This window comes from Microtus ochrogaster, linkage group LG9 (genome assembly GCF_000317375.1).
Source record: "Microtus ochrogaster isolate Prairie Vole_2 linkage group LG9, MicOch1.0, whole genome shotgun sequence".
Classification (NCBI taxonomy): Eukaryota; Metazoa; Chordata; class Mammalia; order Rodentia; family Cricetidae; genus Microtus; species Microtus ochrogaster.
Genome location: NC_022034.1, coordinates 11,486,231 through 11,513,620, shown reverse-complemented (window position 1 = coordinate 11,513,620; position 27,390 = coordinate 11,486,231). Strand labels below are relative to the sequence as shown.

At 49.7% G+C, this 27,390-nt stretch overlaps 1 protein-coding gene across 2 annotated transcripts in view; it reads left to right on the top strand.

Annotated features, from left to right (window-relative positions):
* Synj2 (synaptojanin 2) overlaps positions 1 to 27,390 on the top strand; it is a 100,118-nt gene that overhangs the window by 47,055 nt on the left and 25,673 nt on the right. For both annotated transcript variants that reach the window (XM_005363402.3, XM_005363401.3), the window contains exons 4-13: positions 1,875 to 2,100; positions 9,379 to 9,462; positions 15,993 to 16,054; positions 19,208 to 19,304; positions 21,569 to 21,741; positions 23,266 to 23,347; positions 24,140 to 24,289; positions 24,491 to 24,656; positions 24,811 to 25,002; positions 27,117 to 27,198. In XM_005363402.3, coding sequence (XP_005363459.1) covers positions 1,875 to 2,100; positions 9,379 to 9,462; positions 15,993 to 16,054; positions 19,208 to 19,304; positions 21,569 to 21,741; positions 23,266 to 23,347; positions 24,140 to 24,289; positions 24,491 to 24,656; positions 24,811 to 25,002; positions 27,117 to 27,198 — 1,314 coding nt within the window. The remainder of the gene's footprint in view (positions 1 to 1,874; positions 2,101 to 9,378; positions 9,463 to 15,992; positions 16,055 to 19,207; positions 19,305 to 21,568; positions 21,742 to 23,265; positions 23,348 to 24,139; positions 24,290 to 24,490; positions 24,657 to 24,810; positions 25,003 to 27,116; positions 27,199 to 27,390) is intronic.

Below are 27,390 nucleotides of genomic sequence, written 5' to 3'. Positions count from 1 at the left end.
CCTTCCACGTGGGGCCACGCACGGATGGACTAGACCAGTCCACGCCAATAATTTTGGAATGCCACTTTGTGGACTCTAGCATGTGTCCTGTGTTTGTTGGTGGTGCTTGTTTGCTTTTTTGCTTTTTTATTTGCTTGTTTATTTTTCTCTCATACAATACACCCTGACTTCAGCCTCCCCTCCCTCTCCTCCTCCCAGCCTCACCCACTCACCCCAGATCCACTGCTCCTCCATTTCCCTTCAGAAAAAAGCAGGTCTCCTGGTGATATCAGCTGAACACGGCATAACAAGATGCAATACAGCTAGGGACAAACCCTCATATCAAGGTTGGGGATGTGTCCTGTTTTAACCATTACAATCACCACAGACTGCAGCACCCAGAATAATCTGCAGGGTGTGGAGAGGAAAGAAATACTGGAGCTTTGGCCAACCTTTATTTTCATCTGATCCCTATTTACTTATTCTGGATTTCCTCACAGTGCCCTCATCATATTCACCCCGCGCTGTATGTGTGCATATGTGTAATGTGTATACATGCATGCATATTAAATACAGTCTTATGTCATCTTATCTTTGCCTAGTGTTATTACTTAATCAAAACATGAGTAATGTTCTTTTACTGTTTTTTGAGACAGGGATTTTTTTTTTCTGTGTAGCTCTGTCCTAGAACTCGCTCTATAGACCAGGCTGGCCTTGAACTCAGAGATCCATCTGCCTCTACCTCCCGAATGCTGGGATTAAAGGCAGGTGCCACTACTGCTGGCTAAAACATGAGTGATTTTGTAAAGAGTGATTTTAGTTATGTGAGTATGTATGCACATGAGTACAGCTGCCCACAGAGGTCAGAGGGGGAGGGAGTTGGGTCCCCTGAAGCTGGAATTACAGGGGTTGTGAGCTTTCCGATGTGGGTGCTGGGAACCATACTAGGATCCTCTGCAAGAGCAGCACAAGCTCCTAACTACTGCGCCAGGTCTCAGACCCATGACTAAATACTTTATTCTAATAAAGAACATGGCAGACATAGTTCTAAACAAGCTCTTCTTAAGGTCCCTGAATGGGTGGCTTTCTTTCCAGTTGTGTTCCCTCTGGTCCTTACTGTCACCTGGTCGTAGCATAAGGAAAGGACTTCTGGCCGCTTCCTCCTGTGCATATCACACTGGCCTTGCCATCTGGAGTCTCAGAAGCACAGAACTTTGCGAATCTATATGTTCCAACTGTAGGACCCACTGGAGAGCAGTCATTGTTGGCCTCTGTTGGGTGATAATTCTTCCTCAGGGACATGACAAAATGTCCCTCCACCTTACCTAAGGAACTCACAGTAGCCCGGAATAATAACACCACCAAAGAACAACCCAGTGAACCACTGAGCTCACATAGGATACTTGCAGGAGTGTGGGTTAGAGTTTACTTAAAGAAGCCTGGACAACTCACAGGCAGCTGCATTACAGGACACCTACTCCAGTGTGAGAGAGAACTTACGAAAGCTAGAACCATGTGCATCTCTGAACACTTGCAGGCAGGTCACAGGTCAGTGTCTCCTCTCCTTAGCCGTCCTTGCTGGTTATATAACCTGAAGATGGGAAAGGCCTTTATAAATCTGTTAAGTTTCGGGGACTTCTTGAGACTTGTGAATTGTTTACTTCCTTAGCTTAAGGAATTTCTGTTTAGAACTTTCTGAATTTTAAAGAGCCTCCCTTTAGAACTTCTGAGGCTTAGTGAGTTTCCCTCCAGGACAGAATGTTTCCGTTTGGATGAAATTGCATGTAACAGCCTAGTGGAGCAATGGGGCCTACGGGAAGCTCCTTAGTACTTGGCTCTGGGTGCAGCATTTGTAGCATCTGGTAGGGTGACCCAAAGGTGGGTCTGTTTTACAGGAACCAGCTCTTGCATGTGCCCCTGAGGCAGCACCAGGTGAGCTGTTGTGATTGGTTGCTGAAAGTCATCTGTGGGTTGGTGACCATCCGCACAGTGTATGCCTCCCACAAGCAGGCCAAGGCCTGCCTCATCTCTCGCATCAGTTGTGAACGAGCAGGGACTCGCTTCCTCACCCGCGGTGTGAACGACGATGGCCACGTGTCCAACTTCGTGGAGACAGAGCAGGTGAGTACCCAGGCCCGTCCATGGCAGAGTCAATGCCTCCCACGCATGCGTGCTTTCTATTGTGAGTGGAAGAGACCCTGATGCATGTGAGCAGGTTTCTGACCATGGCTTCTTCCTGTGTGTGTATGTATGTGTGTAATTGGAGCATTATTTGAAACTTGCCTCTGACTTGGCTGGTCTGTCTTTTTGATTCACAGCTCATTCTGAAAAGATAGTATTTGCTTACGGGGTGTGTGTGTGTGTGTGTGTGTGTGTGTGTGTGTGTGTGTGTGCGCGCGCGCGCGCGCGCCTGAGAACCTAAAACTGAACTTAGAGCTCACCAATTTGGCTATAATGACTGTTCGTCAAGTCCTAGAGATGTTCCTGACTCTGCCTACTGAGAGCTGTGATTACCAGCATGCGCCAATGGATCTGGCTTTTATATAGATTCCCAGGATTGAACTCAGGTCTTTCGACTTATGTGGCAAACGCTTTCTCATCTCCCACTCCTTCCAATGTATTTTAAGCAGAAGGGCTCAAGAACGGGGGCCATAGCCATAGAGAGGAGCACTTACTCCAGGAGCAGTTGACAAACCAATATGAGTTGGGAGTCTTTTTAGGGTAAATAAAGAATGCAATAGAGTAATGGAGGAAGACACTTTTTTTTTTTAAATTCTGTATCAGCAGGAACTTTATTCTGAAAGCCTGTTAGAGCCTGGGAGTGTGATGGTGTGTTGGAGCAGTTGCTGTCAGTGCCCATGGAGGAGAGCCATCTGTAATACCTCCTTAGTTTCTTTTCCTAGCTTCTGTTCTCACTCCCCAAGATGCTGTCTTGCACCTTGTTTTTTTTATTTTTATTTTATTTATTTTGTTGTTGTCGTTATTCTTACTTGCTCCCTGAGTGCCACCTTGCAGAAGAGCGGTGGGATCAGCTGCAGGAAGGGAAAGCCCAGGAGGCCCAGGTGTGATTCCACTCTGGGCTGCAGGCCCCCTGTGTGTCCCTGCAGCTTTGCAGTTCTCGCTGAGGTGTGCACCCTGTGAGGGCACCAGTTTAATTCAGCACAGATGTGCACGTTACCGTCCACCGCACGTGAACCTCTGCGCGCTCCGACCTTCAGTGATGGCTCAAACCAGTGTGGGGGTCCAGTTTGCAGAAACACTGTCACCAAAGGTGAAGGCCCCTGGTGGAATCAGAGGGAAGTTGGAGCAGGAGCCCTCAAAAGATCTGTGGGTATAATTACTATCTTGGAAAGGGTTTCTTGCCCCTCTGAATGTGACAAGGCTATTAAATAATGATTGGTTGGAGAAAGAGAGAATACCTGCTCCACCGTGGAAGAAAGAGAATACATGCTCCACCGTGGGAGCCATTTCCTTTTTTACTGTTCATGTCTTCTCAGTGACAATGACCCCCAAGGTTCTTGTGTCCACCTTCTTTGCCTCATCCCCTTTATTTGTATCTGGTATCCAGATAAAAATATCCATTCTGTTCTCAGACAGAGTTCTGGGGGTTTTGTTTTTGTTTTTTGTTGTTGTTGTTGTTTCATTTTGCTGGTCATGATATCATACCAGGTAGAAAGCGGTGTTGTTAAGGATTGGCATGCACAGGGTTTGAACTTGGTACCAGAACTGATCAGAGATCATCTTTGGTCGAGAGGACATCCTGAGCCCAGCATTTTTTTCCCCACCCACTCAGAGGGAAGATGGGCCACTTATTTGGTCCTGGTGGTGGAAGTCCCCAAATGTTTAGCTTTCAGCCAGCTTAGAAACACTGTGGCTTCTTACTGTATCTTATAAAATACATCTTTAGGGGACCAACTGCCCTGCCCTTTAAGATAGGACATTAGAGAGGGCAGGGGACCAACTGCCCATGTCCTATAAAATAGAACACTGGAGAGGGCACCCAGTGAGTTTCCTGGGTAATGAAGTGCCACACACTTGGTGGTTGAGGCAACAGGCATTTGTTCTCACAGTTCTGGAGGCTGGCTGGCTAAAATCAAGGTCAGGTAGGTCCATAGTCTCTTGAAAATCCCTTGGGAGGATCCATTTTTGACTCTTCCAGCTTCTGTGGTCCCGTGTAAGTGGTTCCCAGAAGCATCATCCAGTCACAGTCACACTGGCTCAAAGGGCTCAGCCACCCCCGGGGTGGTCTCACTTATCCAGTTTTATTCACAGAGGTCCTCTATCCAAACAAGGTCACAGCTGGAAGTACTGGAGCCTAGGACTTTAACATGTGGCATACTGTTTCTGGAAGGGGCACAGCTGAACCCATAAACACTGGGGCATAAACCCCCTCTTAAGGGTAGTGCTTTGATTGCAGGGGAAATTCCGTGATCTTTGCTTTTCTCACTAAGTAAAGCCAGCATTTCCACAGGCTCTGGCTGGGGCTTTTGCTCTGGTTATGCCGTTTAGGGCACCTGGTGACTCATCTGTCCCATTATCACATGTTACTTGTTACTACTCAAGATAGAGGAGCCTGCCGTGTATCTCCTAGGTCTCCACCTTGGGGCAGCCCCACCCAACTGGGCCGTAGAGATGAGAACGGCCTAGCCATACTCCCAGGGATATGTAGAGCCGGTCTCAGTCCGTTTACTGCCGTTGTAACACAATACCACATCCTCGGTATGCTATAAAGAAAAGAGATTTGTTTAGGTTCGCAGTTCTGGTCTAAGGTCGAGGGCCCACATCTGGTGTGGACTTTGCTGGAGCGTCCTGATGGGTGACAAGCAGCACACAGGAAACCTAGCCAACATGGTCTTTATGTGAAAACCAATTCCTAAAATAACTCGGTAACCCATTAATTGAAGGAGTGGATTAATCAATCCGTGAAGGCAGAGTGCTAATCACCATTTGATGATGGGGATTAAGTTTTAATATGCTTTTAAGAGGGTCGAGCCATAGGGGCTTGCTGCTTCCTGATTTCCTGGGGTAGGAGGAGGGATTTCTTGGCTCCTAGAAGCCTTTGTGGTCTTCCCAGTGTGTGTGTTGTGTTGTGTTTCAATTCCCTTTCCTCCTCTGGGCCACGCTGGCATCTGTATAAACTCACTTGACCTCGCTCCCTGTAGCAGGGGCTGTTCATGGACAGACACTACCATCTGCTGTCCGGCCAGAACAACTGGCAGCTGAGAGGGTGTAACTCAACCCCACAAGAACGTTCTCACTAGACATAACCAATGCGAGGGCTATGATCTTAAACCCAGAGCAAGGCTTGGCTGAACATGTGCATTTGAAGCTGCTTCTGGCACACAGGCCACCTGGGGCACAGGAACCCAGGCTGTCTCAAGCTGCCAGAACCCCAGGGCAATCTAACTGCATGAAACTGGGAAATGACCTCTGGGATGAGCCAATGGCAATTGAGAAACGAGCTATTGGCTTTTCAGCAGGGTCTGCTTGTGGGCCTCTTAGCCCCTGAGTGCCCGTTGTAGGACCTCTTCTTCCCATCGTTTTACCATGCCCAAGTGGGGTTCAGGCCTACAGTAACAGGATACCTCCTGCCCCTGCCCTGGCATGCAGGTGTGTGTGTGTGTGTGTGTGTGTGTGTGTGTGTGTGTGTGTGTGTGTGTGTACACAACAGAAGTAAAACAGGAAGGCCTCCTCCCTCCTGGAGGTGCTTCCCTGGCAAAGGCTCCTCGTGGTCACCGCTGATGGAGGTGCTTCTGATGACCACAGGAGACTGGAGCCAGGCTGAGGGTACCACAGCTGTGGCCTGCAACATCTGCTGAGCCCAGGAGAAGTAAAAGGTGCAGTGGGCCATGAGCAATAGAACCTGCATTATGGCCTGGGAGAGGTTTACCCACTGAAGACTGTGGTGATTCCACAGGAGCCTGGTTAGATGGGGCAGCTCAAAATGTGCCCTGAAGTCTGAGCCCTGTAGCACTACTTTTGGTAAAATATGACAGATAATACACTGTGTTCGGAGGCCTTAATGTCAAAACAGTTCAAAGTGGGTCTGTCTCCAGCCAGGATATGTGTTACTGGCTCTTTCGCCTGTCAGTAAAGAAGTGGTAGGCTGTGCATTTGGTCACTCACCAACGGTGTAAGCAGCAATTGATGACGTCAGTACCATGCCCCAGCAGGCAAGGGAGCTTAATGGGATAGTGCGAATCTGGTACTGGTGCCCTGTTGACTGTTGGTCTGAACCCTGCTAGAACATAGCAAAGCTACGGTCTTACGTGAAGTCCTGCAGCTGTTACTCAGATGCTTGACACAGGCATCATTCGTCAAACTAATAGGGGAACCACAGAGAGAAAAGTGACAAGCCAGATAGACGGCTCAGTAGGTAAAAGATACTTGCCACCAAGCCTGACAACCTGAGTTCAAGCCCCAGAACCCATATGGTAGAACAGGGCTTCTCAGCCAGTGGTCATGACCCCTTTGGGGAGTAAAAGGACTGAGCTTTTCACAGGGTTCACCTAAGGCCATCAGGAAGCACAAATATTTATATTACAACTCATAATAATGGTAAAATTACAGAGATGAACTAGCAGCAAAAATAATTGTATAGTTGGGGGTCACTACAACATAAACTGTGTTAAAAGTTTACAGCATTTGGAAGGTTGAGAACCGCTGTGGTAGAAGGTGAGAAATGATTCCTGCAAGTTGTCCTCTGACATCTTCACGTACACTTGAGAGTATGCATGCATGCGCGCGCACACACACACACACACACACACACACACACACACACACGGAGCAGGAGAGTGAGCCCTGCTTGTAGGATTTCTACTTTTGCCTTGCTTTAACATTTTCCTGAGGAATAAGTGGAGTTCTTGTAAACAGTTTGTGTGTGTGTGTGTGTGTGTGTGTGTGTGTGTGTGTGTATACAAGTTTGTGTCCACATGCACATGTCTATACATACATTCTGTGTTCATGCATCTGTGTGGTGTGTGTGTCCATATGTTATATATGTTGTATGTTTTAAGTCCCATACAGTGTGTGCTTCTGTGATGTTTGTATATTCATGTTTGTGCATAGTGTATTTATTATGTATGCTGTATACTTGTGAGTATATATGTATGTATGTTTATATGGCATGTATATACATGTAGATGCATACACACTGTGTGTCCATGTGGTAGATGCCTTTTCTGGCTTCTTGGGAGGAAGTCTGGGTTTTTCTCTTTTTTCCAGCTCAGCTGTGAGTCATACCCAGTTGGCTCCTCTGCAACAGTGACTCAACTTTGCAGAAAAACAAAGCTCAGTCCCTCAGCCTGTCAGCAAAGGGTACATGATAAATATTTGGCTCTTGACAAGCAGGCCGTCACCTAATGAAGGGAGCTTAGGGTGACTGTGTGTGTTCTCCTGAGGGTGCCAGTGGGGAGGCATGGGTTTGTAAATACTGCATCTGGAAGAAGAATCCTGGAAGAGCCCTTCACGTGAAGCTCTCCATTCTCAGCCTTCCACAAAAGAAGTTGCTTGGGGTGGCCCTCCTGGCTACACAGTACCAGGCCCCCCATGGCATCGGCACTGGGGTTCCTGTTCGTCTTCTAGGGCTCTAACTCTGCCTAAGATCCTTCCTTATCTTGTCCATTCTTGCCTCCCCCCCCCCGTTCCTGTAGCCTGGCCCTCCCTGCCCTGATACCTATCCCTGCTCAGCCTTCCTGGCTCTGAGTGGCCTCATCCACACACAGCAGTGACGTTTTCTAAGTGACCACTCCAGGCTGGGAGAGAACGTACCTAAACTTACTCTCAGGATACCAAGTGACATTTAATCCATTTAGAGAGGGAGGCAGGATAAAGTCATTTCAATAATGTGCCTAGGCTACACTGCTGGGCACATTGGGCCTCTCCAGGGACCCTGTGGAAATGGCACCTGTGAGAGGAGGTAGCCCTGTGGGCGTTGAGGCTATTCTCTCACCAGCATAGAAGCCCTGTAGAACAACATTGTGCTGGCTACTGGGCTATACACTGGATGATGGGGTGATGGGGCAGGAGACACATACAGATGATTTTTATGGGGAGAAAGAGAGAACTGTTGCCCATGGAGAAGAGGTCCCAGGCACTGTCTCCAGCACTGAGCTCAGAGGGACTCAGGCCAAGGCAGAATGTAGTGTATAAAGTCCAAGATCATCAGAGAAAAGCGCTGAGCTAGGTCAGATTCTGGCCTTGTAAATGGTTGTCTTCATGTTAGCTAACTCAGTTTCTTTGTCAGGGACAGTCAGTCTTGTGTCTTTGATCTCAGGAGGGCAAGCTTTCCTGCAGGGGCAAACAGAATAATAGAGGTAACACATTCACTGGTAGCCCGTACCAAGAAACAGACAACCTAGTGTATTTTCCTCTGGAGACGAAGGCTAGAATTACGTTTATAGCCTAGATACCAGGCTCATGGCATGCCTGTCGTCCAGAGAACCTCAAGGCTCACTGTCCAGCCCCCTCCCCCTGAGGAATTACTAATGCATATGCCATCTGAGCATGATCTAGCCTGTGTGGAAAGCTACCCTGTAAGAGCAATGGAAAGGACTCACGGCGGCGCCCATGGTGGCCTTGCCAGGCCTGGGTAGGGTTGCACAGATAAAGGCCACCATCTGATAACCACTGCAGCCACCTCCAGAGCCTGCTAGGGACTGTATGTTTGTGTCCTTTAAACTCGCATTGGCTCCTCTATCGTTGGAAGCAGGTAGGCTACTACAAAACTCGTCAGCAGGGGCTATTACCAGGAATTTAAGCAGCATTTACTTCTACGGGGGGAAGGGGGTCTGTGTATTGTAAAAAGCTTGTGTGTGTGTGTGTGTGTGTGTGTGTGTGTGTGTGTGTGTGTGTGTGTGTGTGTGTGTTTTAGTTGGTGGCATGTTTGAAAACACAGTGGCGCAGGGCTGGGGCCGCAGACAAGTTCTTGAGCCTTGGCCTGTGCCGTGAAGGTCACCAGTGGCATCTGCAGTCAGCAGGACTTTCAGTAGAGCCGATTTATTTGGGTCAGTCCTTTATCAATAGCGCCTTAGTTACCGAGCAGGCAAAGCAGAGCCCTCCGGAAAGGTCTCAGCTAAACTCCCAGCACAGCTGCTTCTGGTTGTAAAGCAGGAAATGTGTGCTAGGTCATTGGGTAAGAGTGTGTCCTGGACTCCTGCACACGCGGGTCAGAGCGCAGACCCCTCTTCAGAGGCCAGGCGATAGCCCCATACCTTACTGTCTGGTGGGTGACGTCGCAGCAGCTCCAGCCCTGCCAGGTGAGAGAGCAGAGGGCACCGAAGTCCACCGACTATCCTCCAGGCTGGTATCAGGTCACAGGCACCGGATCCCGTTACAGCCCAGGACACTCAGTTTCATTGAAGAGTCCCTTTCTCTTTCTGTCTCCTTGTGCCACAGACGATTTACATGGATGATGGAGTATCGTCCTTTGTCCAGATCCGAGGCTCTGTTCCGCTGTTCTGGGAGCAGCCGGGGCTTCAGGTAGGTAATTTACACAGAAGACTTTCCACAGTGTCCGTGCACTGCTGGTCTCTTTGAGTAGCTGGAGTTTGTTTCTTTAAACGTTTCTTTCCTGGTGCCGTTTATGGTCTCATTCCTCGGCCCAGCTGTGTTGCGCTAACCTGTGAAGAGAAAGAGAGAGTTTCACAGGTACCCTGGGTGTAGCCTGTGATCTGAAGACCGTGTATATATTAGCTGTTTACGTTGTTCAGTGAGTGATCTGCAGAGGAGGCGAACCAGAGAGGGCTTGGGTGGGGTTGGCTTCAATAGGACCCTAAGCTGAGCGTTTTGATAACATATCTGGCAGCTGGGAATCCTCTCAAAGGCTCTGGAGGGTCTGCTGGACCCTTGGTGGCCACATCACGGGTCTGGCGCTCTGCGGTGCTTGTGTGGGGCCACGTGAGGATTGCTGAGCTTTCCCGTGATTTCTAAAAATACCTTCCGCCATGCAAAGTACAGCGTTGGGCAGTGCCAGGGGCATTCGGCTTCTGCGTCCCGAGAAGAGTTCAGGGACTGGGAACATGGTCCAAGGACACAGCTGTTGTCACTGAAAGGCACGCTGCTCCCTCAAGTGGGTTCTGACACCGTGCATCTGGGGAGAGTGGAATTGAGGTTCCTCCCCCTCCTTGCTCCGTCTGGTTCTGCCTTGCATGACCAAAGTGCCCGAGAAAGCGTCTCCCTGGGTCTTCAGTCTTTGGCTTCTCTTACCCAGGGCTCTTGTGGTATGAGGTTTGGGTGATCAGCCAGCAGCCCAAGAGGCCAAAAGCACTATGTGCCAGGTTCTCAGGAATGATTGACATAGCAGGGCTCACAGTGCCCGGTCTTGGGCTCAGCTTCTTAGCCCAGCCTGGACTTGTTCCCAGGGCTGCCAATACATTGTGTCGTGCTGACAGCACTGGTCACATGGCTGTCAGCCCTTAGAGTAAGATGGATGGATGGAGCGTCTCATTCAGGTTCTGAGTTCTGGGGCTGGGTGAGGATTTGTTGATATTCCGTTTTCTAGGTGAATGAAGATGCCCAGTGACACTGAAAGGCAGAAGAAGACTTGAGCTTGGGTTTGCTTGTGAGGGGAAAGTTCCCCTGGAGGCCTTCCAAGGGTCTTTCGTTGCTGCTGTTGCTCTTTTTGTCTCACCGTGGAGCCTAGGCTAGCCTTGAACTTGTGGCAGTCTTTCTGCCTCTGCCTAACAAGTGTGAGGATTACAGACCTGTACCACCATGCCCAAGCTCCTAGAGGTTTTGTTGTGTTTTAAACAGTTCTCTGGGTAAATACCTTTCCTTGCAGAAACTCCATATTTAAAGTATACAGGCCAGTGAATCTTAGCATTTACAGAGTATGTAACAAGCTCTGTAATCTCTGTTTAGAATAGCTGTTTTGTTTTGTTTTTCTCTAGTGCTAATCAAATCCAGGGCCTCCTGCAGACTAGGCAGGAACTCTACCATTGAGCCACACCCCTGCCTCGAACTTGGAAGTGTGTCACCATGGCTAAGACACTCATGCCACCGGCCATCACCCTCTTCCCAGCTCCAACTCAGGCCACGGGATCCCCCAGCCTGCCCCATCTCTATAGAGTCAGATCTGGGAGTCAGGACTGAAGTGGAAGGCCCTGCCTGCCTCCAGTCCCATCCCATCTATCTCCAGAACTTGCATTCCCTGGGACAGCTCCTTTTAAAGCCCAGGATGTCTGAAGGTGCTTGAAATGTGTTTTTCTCTAGATGTGGGTTCCTTTGAGCTCTGTGTGAGGAATCACAAAGATCAAGTGAACTCAGGATACAGAGGAATCTGGGAGGCTGCATTATATTCATGCAAAACTTATCAGAAACCCAAAGATTGATCATGGAAGCCTTAGAACACCGAAAGGACTTTGAAATTTGTCTCAGCCTCCCAGCTCTAGAAGGATCCCTTCTCCTGGACTTCTGAGAGAGAGGCTATGTTCCAGGTCCAATGGGGGTCCTGATGATTAGAAAAAATCTTCCTTGTACCAGACCACTGTCTATCTGCCTGTCTCTCCAGGACATTCAGGGATGCTGAGGAGCACGTCTCTCTTTTCTTGAAGCTCTTGTGTGGTTTAGGGTTCTGTCCTCTCTAGCATCTTCCTGCTCTTTTGAGGGTCTTTTGTCTGATTGCTTGGCCTCTCAATGTTCTGGTCTCCTTCATCTAAAACACGAGACATCTCCTATCTGTATAACGAACTTGGTCTTTAGTGCTGCTGACACAGCCTGTGTAGCCATGGCTGTGTCTCAGATGGACATGGGCAGGATTGAGGCAGCTCCCCTACCCTTTTAGATTCCTGACACTCATCCTTTGGCAAAGCCTCATGGTGTCTTAGACACAGGTTAAAAGGCTAGCATTCATAGTCTTATTTGGGATTTGCTATCTTTGGGACCTAATACCTGTATTTATACTCTAAATGCCATCTATCATCAAAAAGAGATGATGTCATCTCCAGAGAGGTGGGGGCAGCTCTACATGGGGTCTACATTCAGTAGCAACTATCAGGCTAACATAGGTTCTGGATGTCTCCCCCTCTACACACACTTTTATTAAAAATACTTTCTGTTCTCATACAATATATCGTGATTACAGTTTCCCCAGTCTTTTTTTCATTTCCAATTTTGCCCTTTCTTCCTTCTTAGGTAGGATGAAACATCCCCAGATGTGCTGAGGAAGGGTGTGTATTCTAAATTGCAATTCAGTGCTTTCTTGGTGGGGGGGGGAGGGAGCTGTCCTAGGGATATGAGCCCTGCAAGGGATGAGGAGAAGAGTTGGGAACGGCAAGGCTGAGCCATGATGCTTCGTCTGCAGAGAGTCATGGGCATGATGCCCTCAGCACCGACTCCTAGATCTCTAGTCTACACGGCACCATGCACTTTTAATAATTTGTCTGCCCCATGCCTGGAGCTGTGCAGTTTATAATAACCCCAGTGAGAACTTCACCCTTAAAACTCAAGCTCTTCTGGCAGAGTCTATGATGGGATGTATACATAATTTTATTTATCTGGGGGAGATTACTCCTGTTGCAGCATCAGGATCTCCCATCCCTGGGACTGACTCAGACATGTGTCTGCCACATGTGCGTCCAGTCTTTGCTTTGAAGTTCACGTGATGGAACCAAACAGAGGAAAGATGCAGAGTAGATTAGGGCATCTCGTCCGCGTCCATCTCTTCTCTCTCAAAGGCTGCTTCTCAGGTTCTTGGGAATGTGGTGGTGCAGGCGCCTCTTTGTGTGCTAGGGAAACGAGACAGTATATGGCACAGAAAGTCCTGGTGTGAGTGAGTGAAGTGGAAGTCCTCCAAGTTGAAATGAACGAAAGTCAAGGCCAAATTAGCCCATGTAATGGGTGCCGTGGGTTGGTAAGCCCGAGAGAAAACAGCTGCATGTTTGTCCCAAACCCTGGAGCAACCAAGGTTGCCAGGCCATCCATCTCTCATAGGAATTCAGAGGGTAAGCTGTAAAGCTAGAGAGACCTGGGCATCCCACATGGTAACAACTGTGTTTTGAAGAAATTATTTTCTTTCTAAGCCATAGCTTACTGTTCTATAAAGTAAGATTGGGAAATACCTGCCCTCATGGGGTTATAGAGAAGATTAAAAATCACAATATGTAGGTGGAGATTGCTCATTCATTTCCCAGCTGCCCAGACATGAAATAATCACACAGAAACTGCATTAATTTAAACACTGCTTGGCCAATAGCTTAAGCGTATTTCAAGCTAGCCCTTACATCTTAAACTAACCCATTTCTATTATTCTGTGTATTTCCATGTGGCTGTGGCCTACTGGTAAGGTTCCATTCAGCATCTGTCTCCTTCTGTGACTACGCAGCATCTCTCTTTGACTCCACATGTGAGCGCTCTCCTCTCTCTCTTTCTCTCTGCCTCTGTTCTGATTTCCTGCCTGGCTTTACTCTATTAAGCCATTCGCTGAAAGCAGCTTCTTTATTAACCAATGTCAATGAAACATATTCACAGCATACAGAGGGGAATCCCACATTAACAATCCACCTAGAATTTGGCATTGTGTTTAGACTCACAGTGCTCACAATGGTAGCTGTGGCTAATAATAGTAGAAGCAAATGGAGACTAGTACAGTCATGTTGGGAGAAGTGTGGCTCTGTGTCCTGGAGCTGGAAAGAGTTCTTTCTCCTTCAGAAGGGCTCAGATGTAGCCGTGGGACACAAAGAGCATGTCTTCGGCTGTTTCTCTGCTGTGCCTCACACTGACAGGAAGTCAGAAGTCCTAGGCACACCGATGGAGCATTTCTGTGTACACTGGACATTTGGGATCAGATGTAGCCCTTGCCTTCAAGGAGCAAGGGACAGGCACGTGTCAGTGTCACACGAGTAGAGCTGTGACCAAGGAAGGTTGAGATCTGAGCAGCAGAGAAAGAAAGTGTTGTCCTGGCCCAGGCAGGTAGAAAAGAGACCACTCAGAGGTCTAGAAGGGGTCCTTCAGGATTTTTGTCTAGGTTGACTTGGGGACTAGAACGACTTGGACAAACGAGGCAAGTTGTGAACCCTGAGGCTCTTATCTAGGGAATGGCACTAGCTTCATGTTTGGGATCCCAGGTGTGAGTCACTTTTGAGGTCTGGTGGTGAAGATCTGATTTGTGCCATTCGTCTGCTTCTGTCAGCATGGCCGCAGCACGGCCGCAGCATGGCCAGTCAGAAAGAGCGGTACCACGGCTGACTGGTAAGCTAGTAGAGTGGTTGGGACATGCTAGACCGTGGTCATAATGAGAACCCCCAGAAGTGTTCCCAAGGAGACCCTGACGGGAGCTGCTGAGATAAGCATGGTGCCAGCCTCTGGGTGGAAGCGGTGGGCACTGCAGAGCCTGGAAATGCCGCTGCTCATGGTCATCAGGGCTCCTGAGTGCAAGCTGAACCTCTGCTGTGATCCCAGAAGCTGTTCTCGGGGTTTGGACTGTAACTCAGTTGTGTAAGCTATGGGATTAAATGAGTAGTTTTAGGTTCAGGCGAGGATCATCAGTCCTTTAGCCAGAAGGAAGAGGCTGAGGTGAAGGAGAAGAGGGGGAAACTAAGAAAAGCAACACAGGGCAAACGGAGAGTTTGTCCTGCCGATTGCAGCTCCTTCCTGCCGACATACTTTGGCTGGGGGTAGGTGATGCCGGAAAAGACTGTGTGGTGCAGTGTTAGAGTGGGCCGGAGGTGGAGGGAAGACTAGCCGAGTTGGAGATGGCAGAGTCAGGGCACAGGGCCTGAGGAATGCAGACTATTGGCTCTCACCCTCTCCCCTTCCTATCCAGAGCTCTTGCCGTTTTAGAAGATGGAGAGCTTTGCCCTGTAGCCGTGGTGCCAGAAGTCCCAGAGCTCCCTGCAGCCTTGCACTGTGGGTTCAGCCCCAAGCTGCTCTTGCCCTGATGTGCCCCCGCATACTTTTGTAACCAGAGCAAAAGGGGTTAGCAAGAGACAGGAAATGAGTCAAAACCTGTGCTGCCAAACCACAAGGGCTATGCATCTAGGAATCAGCTGGAGGCTGCTGGAACACACATTCCTGACTCCACCCTCAGAAATACGGCTCAGCAGATCTGAGCTGGACCTGCCAACTTAGCGTTTCTAACTTGTCGCCAGGCGACCACACTTGGGAACCTTCTGGCCAAGACTCCATTCCTTTCCACCCATCTTCTACCCTGGATATTCCTGTGTGTGTCTCGGAGGGTGTCCTTGATTTCCCTGTGTTCCCAAGAGTGGGTTCCTTGTTAGCACTGATGTTACATTAGCTGTCGTGACATGATCGAGATAGTTGTGCCCATCCCTTTCCACTCTGGGCTGGACTGCGCTTTCTCTTGCTGTGCTCTGGCTTTCTACCCACGGCCTGTCTTCCCCTGCGGTGTCAGAAGGAGCACAGATGGAGAAGATCCTCATGCCACACTGTGGAGCTGCTAGTCACCACCGTATTAGGCCAAGTTGTGCAGAATTGCTGAAACCTTTTACCGTTTCCAGGTCTTTCTGCGGTGACCAGAGCTAGATGAGAACCACCTAGGTCGGGGACTCAGTTTCCTCACTGAGTTCCTGACTGGGTACTCAGTGACATGTTGAGTCAGCAGTCAGTAACTAAGCAACGTACGGCCTAGGTGATGTTTATAGCAGAGCGCTCTAGAGCCTGGGCCTGGACCCTCAGCTGCCACCTACTTAACAGAAGGGACTTCAGGCTGGGACTCAGGGAGACAGGCAGACCTGGAGCTGTCACAATAGCCTCCATTAGGAAGAATAGAAATGGGAGAATTTTGCTGGCATGGCATGGTCCATGCTAAAGTTAGGGGGCCTGCAGTTGCAGAGACCTGGGGATGCCAATCCTTGCAAGGTTGGGAGCATTGTTAGCAGAGTCAAGGGAGCCTGGCCTTAGCCTGCCCGAGCAGGGAATGAGCCACAGAGATGACCCAGCAGGTGCCAAATGCAGCATGACTATAGAGTTAGAAAGTCATTGTCTTGGCTCAGTGAGCATCATCATCATCATCATCATCCTGATCGTCATCCTGCTCTACCTTTCTGCAGGTTGGCTCCCATCATCTGAGACTACACAGAGGCCTAGAGGCCAATGCCCCTGCTTTCGAAAGGTAAGGACCATAGGGTACCATCCAAGACCTTCCATCCTCCATTTAGATGGCAGGGCAAGGGGCGGGATGGTAAAAAGGGAACCCCAATCCCAAATCAAATCTGTCTCTTGCTTTCTTTGGTCCTTTACCCAAGAAAGGAGTTTATAAAATGAGATATTTTTTTTGCTTGTTCTCAAGTCTTCTTAAAAATGAATTCATCAATTTGTAGGCAGCACACTATAATTATTTTATCTTATTACTCCTGATTATTAAGGGATAATCTGAATTATATCAGCACTATTTCTGGTTAAAAGTAGCATATTAAGATTTTTAAGTATAGAAAGGTGTAAAGTAAAAGAATATGCAAACTCCCAAGTCCCTCTCAGTTTTACCCATTGTCAATTTTTTTATGTATCCTAGACAAAAAGCTTTGGCATATACATTTCATTTTAAAAGAAAAAAGACAATTGGACTATAACACCGTTTTACACCCTGCTTAGGGAAAAGCAGTGCCAGCTTGAGACATTTAAAATCTGTACTTGGATAGTTAATAGCTCCTTTAAAAGATTTTGTTTTTAAGCTGAGCGGTGGTGGCGCACGCCTTTAATCCCAGCACTTGGGAAGCAGAAGCAGGCGGATCTCTGTGAGTTCAAAGCCAGCCTGGTGTGCAAGAGCTAGTTCCAGGACAGGAATCCCCCCCCTCCCGCAAAAGACAGAAAAAAAATTTTGTTTTTAATCTGAGTACTAATTTTTAAGATCTTAAATTTCACAAAAATTCTCAAAAGTAACTGAGTACTGTATCCATTCCTCCTAAAGCCTCATTGAGCTTCACATTTGTTTATAAACTTTCTGAAATCCACGTTAATGCTGGTAATGTAAGCACCCCAAGGACTCCCTAGTTAGATGTATAAATGGCGGGCTTTCTGTGTGACACGCTCAGGTGTGGTAAACATGGCACACGCAGTCACCCTGATTGACTAGACGTTCCCAGGATGTTTGAGTGTAGACTGAAATTCGAACAAGGGGCCGGTCCTGCTGGGTTTGTTCCACCAGAGCCTCCCTTATGCCAAAAAGGCACATCTCATACGGACATGAAAAATATCATCTTATTTTTAGACTAAAGGGAAACAAAGGGGAATCCCTTCCCAGGTGCCAAGCTCTGGCCTCCTTTAGTTCCTCTTTAATTCTTGCAACTTCCCTGCTCAGGGATGGGGAGCTGAATTTTGCAAAAGAGAGAGCACAGGATCTGCTCCAGAGAGTCAGCTTTGGTGTCACGAAAGGATAATAGCTGAGCTGTGTCCTCCCTCTTCCAACCTTGGGATTTGGAACCCTCTGAGAGGGGACACAGAGGTCAGACAGGGAGATCAGGCCCCTATGGGCCTTATTCCCGAGAAGCTGCCTGGCAGGGTGTGGCTTGGATATGTGGCTAGCATGGGACTTGACCACCGATGATAGGTACAACCAGCTACCCAGAGTACCTCAGTGGAGACAGGACATACGTGTCTGACCTTAGACAGAGACTGATACATCTTCTCTGGGAAATCCCTAAGAGCAGAACCTCCAAGTCCATCTCTTCTTGTCCCTTCCTTGATCAGCCAAGACCCTCCCTGCAGTGGAACCAGTGGCCTTGGAGAGAATTTCACCCCTCACTTGGGTTAACTAGTCCGCAGACAAGCTTAGATAAAACTACCCACTTTTAAATCTTTCTATATCACGTGATATCACTCGACACAAGCAGAAGGATATTTTTTATTCTCAGGCTAAAATTAGTTCTTTATGAAATTAAAAATAATTATATTTATAAAATAAATGTCAGAAAGTAAATTGTAGAAACTTAGAAAAAAAGAAAAACGTCAAAAGAAGAAAACCAAATTTAACATTCTTCCCACTTTTATTTATTTATTTTTTATTTTATTTTTATTTTTATTTTTTTGGTTTTTCGAGACAGGGTTTCTCTGTGGCTTTGGAGCCTGTCCTGGAACTAGCTCTGTAGACCAGGCTGGTCTCGAACTCACAGAGATCCGCCTGCCTCTGCCTCCCAAGTGCTGGGATTAAAGGCGTGCACCACCACTGCCCAGCATCTTCACACTTTTAATACCACAGTGTATATCTTTCCATATATATTTTTTTACATGTAAAAATTTTCATTTTTTGGGGCGGGAGAGATGGCTCCGTGATTAAAAGAGCACTGGCTGCTCTTCCAGAGGTCCTGAGTTCAATTCCCAGCAACTACATGGTGACTCACAACCACCTGTAATGAGATCTGGCGCCCTGGTCTGTTGTGAAGGTGAACATGCAGGCAAAACACTGTATAATAAATAAATCTTTTTAAAAAATTCATTTTTCTATGTTTACATGTAAAAATATTCTAAATTTACATTAAAAACTTACATAGAAAAATTACACTATTAACTTCTATTTATGTGTCTTATTTTTGCATTGTATTTTCCTATTTTTAAAACCACAACATTGAAACATTGCTAAGATTAAAATTATTAAGGCCCTTTTGTTAAGCAAGTCAACGCATGCCTGTTATCCCAGCATTTGAGAAATGAAGGCTAGGACATCAAGTGCTCAAGGCCATCCTTAACTGTGTAGTGAGACCCGCCTGGGCTATATTAAACCCAAGGAAAAATAAAGTTACGTTTAGCGAACTTGGGATAAAGATTAAGAACTGGAGCCTCTGTGATGTTTGAGATGTGGACTGCATGGTTTGTGACACCGTCTAGTTGGGTTTCAAGGTGAAACGCAGCACCTGGGAGGAGGTTGGCCTCTGAGGTAGAGGTCGAAGTTCATCCCCCATGGTTTCTAACTAGGAAAAGGAGGGACAGAAAGTAGCAGCTCTGGGTTAACTCTGGAGGTGGCTGTGCTGTGAACCCTTATGGCCGTTCACAAAAGACGGGGAGCATTTATACAAGGGCCAGTACAGCTTCATCTAAAGTCTCACATGCTAAACATGACTGCCCCAAACCTCCATTCAAACAGCCTGGACTGACTTACACCCAGTGAGTTTCACATGAGCGGTGTTGGTAGCCAGGAGGAAGGAGTTTTCCTCCCCTGTATGCTTGGGAGTAAGGGGCATGGCTGGTCCCAGACCTGCAATGCTGAGATGGAGGTACAGGTTGCCCGGCCTCGGGTGCCTTGGAGTTACCGCCACCCCTGATACCGTTGCAGGCACATGGTGCTTCTGAAGGAACAATATGGCAAGCAGGTGGTCGTGAACCTGCTGGGAAGCAGAGGTGGTGAGGAGGTGCTCAACAGGGCCTTCAAGGTAACGCTCACCTTCCTGCCCAGCCGGGAGTGGGCGGGGAGGGGCAGAGTCCGGGCCCACTCACATGGTATAGCGCCCAGGCAGCCCTGCTCACAGGAGTACTGAGGATAGGTAAGTACCCTGTGTAGGTTTTTAGAGCCTAGCGCTGGATGACTTAGGCTCTTAATGCTTTCAGTTTATTTTCTATGAGCCGAGGGGTGGGAGAATGGGTTCAGTCTAAACAGAACTGTTTCCCCGAGCTCCATGTGGGCAGAGAGGCCTCCCATGCTCCCACTAAGATGTGTTCCCCAGGCCAGAACAGAAGGGCAGCCTAGCACTGGCCCGGCACCCTGGAAGCCCCACCTGCCAGCACCCATGGCATTGTGCTGAGTTGCTGCTGAATCTCTTGGTTCAAAGCAGACCCTGTGTGGCTTCCTTCTGCCTGGATGGCCTTCAAGTCTCATGTTTGGGTTGCCAGGCGAGGCCTTGTGCCAGCTCCTAGCAGGCTCCTTCCAATTCCTGGGTGCCCAGTTCAGAGCAGAGTGGATCCTGATAGGGTGAGGAAGCAGAGGGGGCTGCTGACTCCACTCCGGCCTCTCAGCCACAGGACCCACGAGCTGACGGTCTTCTATCGAAGACTCAGTGACCTGAGACAGCCTCCTCCACCCTGCAGAGACTCCACAGCCTCTGCCTCATAGGAAAAGGCTCTCTGGTTGTGTTAAGTTCAAAGGAGTCCTTTGTGGAGACACCCTAAGTTCACCTTGGTAGAGATGTGACCTTTGTGACTTCCACTGCCCCCCTAACCCTCATCTACAGGAAGTCACATCCAGCCGGAGTGCCATTTGTCTCTACTTAGAAAAACTGTATGCGGGGAGCAGGAGTTCGCTGGCTTCCAGTTGTCTTTGGCCAGACTTGCTTTTCCTGTTTAGTTTGTTGCTATGAGCAACGAGCTCAAGAAATATCTCCTCCCACTTCTCTTGGCAGCAATGCCGACTGCTTATTTTAAGGAAGGTGAGGGGAAAGGGGCAACAGAGAAAATCAACCTCAGTATCTCTCTCCAACAAAAAAAATGCAAATCTTTCATGCTATAGAAAAGACAGGCCAGCCCCTCCCCCAGCTGGTGGCAATGCCCTGTCACTGGAGGGAAGGCCTCCTTTATCCCCAGAGGACAGAGATGTCCCAGGAGTTACTGATGCTTCCTGAACAGGTAGAACTAACACTACTTGAGACAGGCCATGACTCTCTCTCCTGAGCTTCCCTTACCGGAGAGAAGCCAGAGCCTAGCAGGCAGCCTGGGCCCCAGCCGTTATCATTCCACAGCTGGGCAAGGCCACCAAATTGTTTTAGTTGCATAGGCTTCATTTTCCCCAACAAGACTTTCTTGAAGGTGGCAGAATGTATCCAGTTGCATTCTGGCTGGCTGGAGCGATCCAGGGTCCTCCTAGTTCTTTGGAGCTCTCAGAACCTCTGGATGGGCAGGTGTTGGGTTAATATAGTGAGGTCCAGATACAGGAGGCTGAAGAAGGCAGGCAGCCTGTCTCCTACTCCAGGGTGCTTTGGTGAGCAGGCTGAGGAAGTTTGCCAGGCTAGGGAGGCCGTGTGGGGAAAGGAGGCCTCACCTCTGTGAGGCGTGTCCTGACCCACCCATAGCCCTGATAAGTCTCTCTCTGTGCCCCCACTTTCCTCCTGGTTGACACATCCCTCCGTGTCCCCCACCTTTACTCGGGGTCAGGAGGGGCAGCATCTTCTCCATCTTAGGCTGTACCGCTCTGCACATCCTGCCAGTCATCTTAGTCTGGAGACTCAACTATTGCTGAGCCCATCCTCCTCGGGCTGGTGCCTGTCTGGATGGGGCTGGTTACCAGGGCAACAGGAACTAGATTATGAGCTACATGGTCTGCCACGTGTCGCTGTTCTTGAGGGCTGGGCACTTGGGCCACCTGAAGAACAGCTCTAAGCTTCCCTCACCTGGGCCCCAGGAAGAGTGGGATGTCCCCCAGAGAGACACCCCTGCTGTGGGCTCTTTTGCCAAAGGGGGACCTTTTGCTCTTCTGCAGGCAAGATGTTCTTTGTGTCCTCTGTGCCCTTCAACCCCGCCCCCCAGGCTTTTGTCTTTGTTTCCTTTTCAAGGTCAGGGCCAGTCTACCAGCCGATGTATTCGCTCTCATGGGCTGCAGTTGGTGACCAAAGCACCCAAGCCACCAGAGGACACCACCAGCCCCACCTTGCCTTTGTTTCCTGCTCCTTCTGTCAGCAGGCTCACACCCTCCCCTTTCCCTTTACAGAAGTTGCTCTGGGCTTCTTGCCACGCAGGCGACACGCCTATGATAAATTTTGACTTCCATCAGTTTGCCAAAGGCGGGAAGCTAGAGAAATTGGAGAACCTGTTGAGGCCTCAGTTAAAGTTACACTGGGATGACTTTGGCGTGTTTGCGAAGGGCGAGAATGTAAGTCCACGGTGAGTCTCAGTGGGGGCTGCGGAGGCTGGGGGACCCCTTAGCTCATGCACCTCAGCAGGAATCATCTTCCTCCCTGACTGACCGGCTCCACTGTTGTTTCCCGAATCATAAGCTCTGTGATGTTGGGGTTCTGAGGCCCCGATCTTCTCTCCTCCTTCCTCTGTAGACAGACACATGCTTCTGAATTTAGTGAGAAGGCAATGCCTGGTTTTCTGGGAAAAGACGTTTCTGAACATAAAGGGCTGTATTCCAGCCTTGAAGTCAAAACTGGTGATGTAGCTCAGTGGGTAGAGTGCCTGCCTAGCATGCATGGATCCCTGGGTTCAGTCCCAGCATCTGGCAGTACTGAGTGTGATGGTGCACACCTGTCACTCCAGGCTTGGGAAGTAGACCTAGAAGGGTTAGAAGTCTGAGATCATGCACAGTGAGTTCTAGGCTATCCTGGGCTACCTGAGACTCTGTCTCAGAAACAAAAACAAGCAGCCACAAACCCAACCAACCGGGCAAGCACACTCCCCCTCCCTCCCCGAGCTCAGATGACATGACATGACTTAGCCACATTGGGACAGGACCTATGAGGTAAGCGGGTGCAAAGCCACGGTGCCACGTCACTGGGCTGTGAGTCACCCTGTTCTGAGTCAAATGCAAAGGAGGTCCAGCTTCCTCAAGCCACAGTCCATCATCAGGAGATCTCAGGTGTCTGAAATCACTTCCTCACGGAAACTCCCTAGTCCCCTCACTGCAGACACGGTCACTGTCACTCACAGACACATGCGGAGCAGTGAGAACTTTGCCACCCAATGGGCTGAACAAGGCCATGTTCTGCCGCCTTGTCTCGGTTCTTACTGTAAAAGGTACCTATTTATTTATTGCTATGATTTCCACATCTTTGGGCTTCTCTTGAGTGATGTCCCTGTTTAACCTCAATGCCAAGGCAATGCCCGGCTTTACAAATGCAAGACAGCAAGGCTATTCCCTGCAGAGGAAACACTGGGTACCTTCAGACAAGAGTTGCAGTGCGGTGGCGGAGGGTCACCTTAGTGAGACAGCGGCATGCAGGTGCCACTTGAGTTACAGTGGTGTCACAGTCTGGAAAAAAGCATTCTGTGTGAAACCCCCATAAAACTGCAAAACGAAAGGTTGAGTTGCACCATCGCAAGTTTGCCTGCCTGTGTATATTACCAGTGTGTGTTTAAACAAAAGCATGCAAAGCAAGGTCCTTATTGAGCAGCTGGTGCAGTGCCAGAGACTCAGGTCTCAGCTTCTCCCAGGAGTCTCTGCTATGGACTATCCGTAAGGCCTGTAGGATGTCATCGTTGTAGATAGCAGGACCCAGCTGTGCTTACGATGATGTGGGGGTGTGGGCTGCTGAGAGCTCCGGTCTGCCTGTCAATCCTGCAGTCCAGGATCTCTGGGGATGGGTACTGGGCTGTGCTGAGCTGCCAGGGAGGAGGCAAGGGGCCCTCTTGTGGAGTAGAGAGACCGAGGCCATGTGTGATCCTTCCATGTCTCCTGGCCCTAAGTTTCCAGGAAGGCACTCTGCGGATGAACTGTCTCGACTGCCTGGACAGAACCAACACTGTACAGTGCTTCATTGCCCTGGAGGTGAGTTCCTTGGGTCTTTTCTATCAAGTCTTGGGCTGTGGGTGGGGCAGGAGTGGCTTTACTGGGCTGACTTTGCAGTGATAAGTCAGGTGACGGGGATGTGGAGGGGGAGCATTCAGAGTGGTTTCCTCGGTGGCTTCCTGCATGTTCCATTATAGACCTTTCTCTTATTTGTATGCATGCTGAGATGCATCCCAGACACTGGGTGTGGCCCAAGGGTTCCAGGCACCCTTAAGAAACTGATATTCTGCCGGGCGGTGCTGGCGCACGCCTTTAATCCCAGCACTCGGGAGGCAGAGGCAGGCGGATCTCTGGGAGTTCGAGGCCAGCCTGGTCTACAAGAGCTAGTTCCAGGACAGGCTCCAAAACCACAGAGAAACCCTGTCTTGAAAAACCAAAAAAAAAAAAGAAAAAGAAAAAAAAGAAACTGATATTCTATAAAGAGATAGCCCTGACTATCCTCCAGAGCCAAGGCAGTATGAGACTAGCTGAGAAGACTGGTCCCAAAGCCTGGGGAGGGGCTACCTGTGTGCCACTGTGGCCCTACCTGCCTGGCTGGCCTCTTACAGTTCCGTCTGTGCCACCTATTGTCCCCTCTCTCCCTCCCAACAGTAATGGCACCAAGCAGTCAAAGAGGGGCTGGGAAGATGGTCTAAGCCAAGCTGTAGTCGGGGTCGGGGAGGAGTGCTTCTCTGCAGCTGATGTTCCTCATGGGCAGTCTGATGAGCAAGGTGCTCACTCAGAGGCACTGGAAGGGTTCCTAGTGATAACCATGGTTGGTTTCTCTCCCAGGTCCTTCATCTGCAGCTTGAGAGCCTGGGGCTGAATTCAAAGCCCATCATTGACCGCTTTGTGGAGTCCTTCAAAGCCATGTGGTCTCTGAATGGGCACAGCCTGAGCAAGGTGTTCACAGGGAGCAGGGCCCTGGAAGGAAAGGCCAAGGTAGGGGCGGGCCAGGGGTGGTGGGAGGCCAAGGTAGGGCGCGGCAGGGGTGGTGGGAGGCCAAGGTAGGGCGTGCCAGGGGTGGTGGGAGGCCAAGGTAGGGGCGGGCCAGGGGTGGTGGGAGGCCAAGGGAGGGCAGATTGGGGGAGCAGGAATGAAAGCCCCTTAGATCCCTCTCACCGAGTGTTTGTGCCCACGCAGGTGGGGAAACTGAAGGATGGGGCCCGATCCATGTCTCGTACCATCCAGTCCAGCTTCTTTGACGGGGTGAAGCAAGAGGCCATCAAGCTCCTGCTGGTTGGGGATGTCTACAATGAAGAGTCCACAGACAAAGGAAGGATGCTTCTGGACAACACGGCCCTTCTGGGTAATGCATGCCCACCCTTGCCTGGGCTGTCCACAGCCTTGAAGGGACGGCAAGGCTCATGAGTGGCACCTCCAACAGACCACCCTTGGACAGCATTAGAGGGTCCCTGCAGTCTGGGCTGCAAAAAGAACATGTCTTTTATGCTTCCTAACAGTGACACCCAGGATCCTGAAGGCCATGACAGAACGCCAGTCAGAATTCACGAATTTCAAGCGGGTCCAAATTGCTGTGGGGACCTGGAATGTGAACGGAGGGAAGCAATTCCGTACCAATCTCCTGGGCACAGCGGAGCTCACGGACTGGCTTCTGGATGCCCCCCGGCTCTCAGGAGCAGTGGACTCTCAGGGTGAGAATGGTAACTCGGGAAAGGCCAAGCAGGGCTCCCCACAACCTGTCACCGCAGCTTGGCTTTGCACGCATTGCCGTGTAAAGTTTGGTACTGATATTTGCATTTTCCTTTATCCACATGTTTAAAAGCACCATGGTCTCACCTTCTAGAATGCTGACTGGCGGTATTATGTTAACTTCAAGACACCTTTTCTTTTCCAAGTACTTGGAGGGGTTTGTGGGGAGTCTTCCGCCTTTCTCTAAACATGCAGAGATTTTGTGGTCCAGGGTTAACCGGCAGGATAGTTGTCATCTGTAGCTGTGGCCTCTAGACCGTGCTGCCATCAGGAACCGGCTAGAGCAAGGCATGCGGAGGGTGTTGGGCATTGCTGCAGCCCTTGTTCTCCAAGCCCACCGGCTAGAGCAAGGCATGCGGAGGGTGTTGGGCATTGCTGCAGCCCTTGTTCTCCAAGCCCACCGGCTAGAGCAAGGCATGCGGAGGGTGTTGGGCATTGCTGCAGCCCTTGTTCTCCAAGCCCACGCCGGCACAGACAGTCCCAGTCTGGAACTCTGCACTCCCATATGCTAGGGCGGCTGAAATTTTTCAGTACTGCTGTGACGTCACATGGGGGCGGGGACACGGTGTCACAGGGGAGAGTGTTCCACTGCTGATCTGCTCTGATGAGTCACAGTCAGAGCACAGCAAACTGAAGATGTGTAGAACTGTGTGTGCGCGTGTGTGTGTGTGTGTGTGTGACGGTGTACATGACACAGATGAATTCCTTGTATAGAATTGGGTGTCTTCCCCAAGATATCTCATTGCCTGTGTGCAGATAGTTCTAAATCCAGAATCTAAAACTCCTCTGTCCTAAGCATTTGGCAACATTACTTAGCTTGCAGCAGCAGAGTTCATGGAGGCCCGGCTGCTTCCTGAATTCCAAAACAAAGAACAGGTTCACACCTGGGTGATAAGTGAGTGATAAGTGACTCGTGGTTTACTACAGGTGGCCTCTCTTGTCACATACCCATGTAACCCTCACCTCAGGAAAGGAAGGAAGGGGTCAGGGTCTACAGTTCAGGCTCACCATATCTGTGGTGGTTTGTGTTAGCATAGTCTTCTGAATGACACCAGAACTAGCCCAGTACTGCCAAGGGAACCCAGGTGAGTTTCCTAATGCCATAATGGCCCCTCCTTCTGCCTGGATAATAGGGTGTGGTTAAGCTAGACCCCAATGGCAGTCTGGCAGCGATATTACGGGGAAGATGGCCGTAAGCTCCCTGGAAACCCACCAGGCTCAGGATAAACGTGCATTTGACTGTTGCCAACTAGCTCAGACAGAGAAGCTGGTATCTCATTTAAAGAGCAGAAAAGGCAGCTCTATGCTTTTGGCCCATTCAGCTATGGTGCCATGCGCCCAGCAGAGTAGAACACGGAGAGCTGGCTGGATTTTTGCCGCAGAGGCTCCTTCCTCCCTGGCAGGAGCCATATCACCTCCTGCATTTGGAACACTGCTCTTGATGGCTCAGGCACACGTGTGTCTGAAGAAGTGCCTGGGAGGTCCAATAAAGCGCTGCAGGAATTCTGTGAAGCAGTGGCCTCCTTTGTAGAAAGGAGGGGCAGCTCCAGGCTCACTGTGCTCTGTGGCCAGGCCTCTCCTGGGCAGTGTCTCCTGTGACCACAAGCAGCTACCCCCAGATCAACCTGAAAAACACCGGGGAGCCACAAAATAAATAGGAATGTTGTTGTTCCTGCTCACTTAGGGTCTGGCCAGAGAGACATGTCACCAGGAAGGGTGAGAGGGTGCTGTTCTTTTGAGGGACCAGAGTGAACCAAGTGTTTCACTCCAATTAAATGCTACCTTACCTGGTGACACGACAGTTGCCCCTTTGTAGAGGAGCAGCCAGAGAGGTTCACAGGCTGCTCCAGGCCGAATACAGGGAAGGGCAGAGATGAGCAATCAGCACAGGAGGGAAGTGGGGACAGGCTCCGGTGCCTGGACCCCTGTGAGTGGTCAGGTACGGTGGGTTCCAGCAATGAGCAGGCACGGGTATGCAGAAGGAAAAGGACTCCATGAAACAGGAACACAAGGTCTGGCAGTTCTGATTCCTTTGCTCTCTTGCCTTGCTCCCCAGGTGACGGCAGCCCCGCTGACATATTTGCCGTGGGGTTTGAAGAGATGGTGGAGCTGAGTGCGGGAAATATTGTCAATGCCAGGTAAGGGGCCAGGCAGGAAGAGCAAGGTATCCCTGGAACAGATGCCTTGCCAGGATCAGGGCTCCAGGTACCCCTAGAGCCAGCCTGTTTCTGGGCCAGCAGCCCATGGTTCTGGCTAACTGGGTCCTCCTGGCTACATTCCCTGCACACACTGGCTGATGGAGGCTCTGGTCCTCTCTTCCCTGCACACAC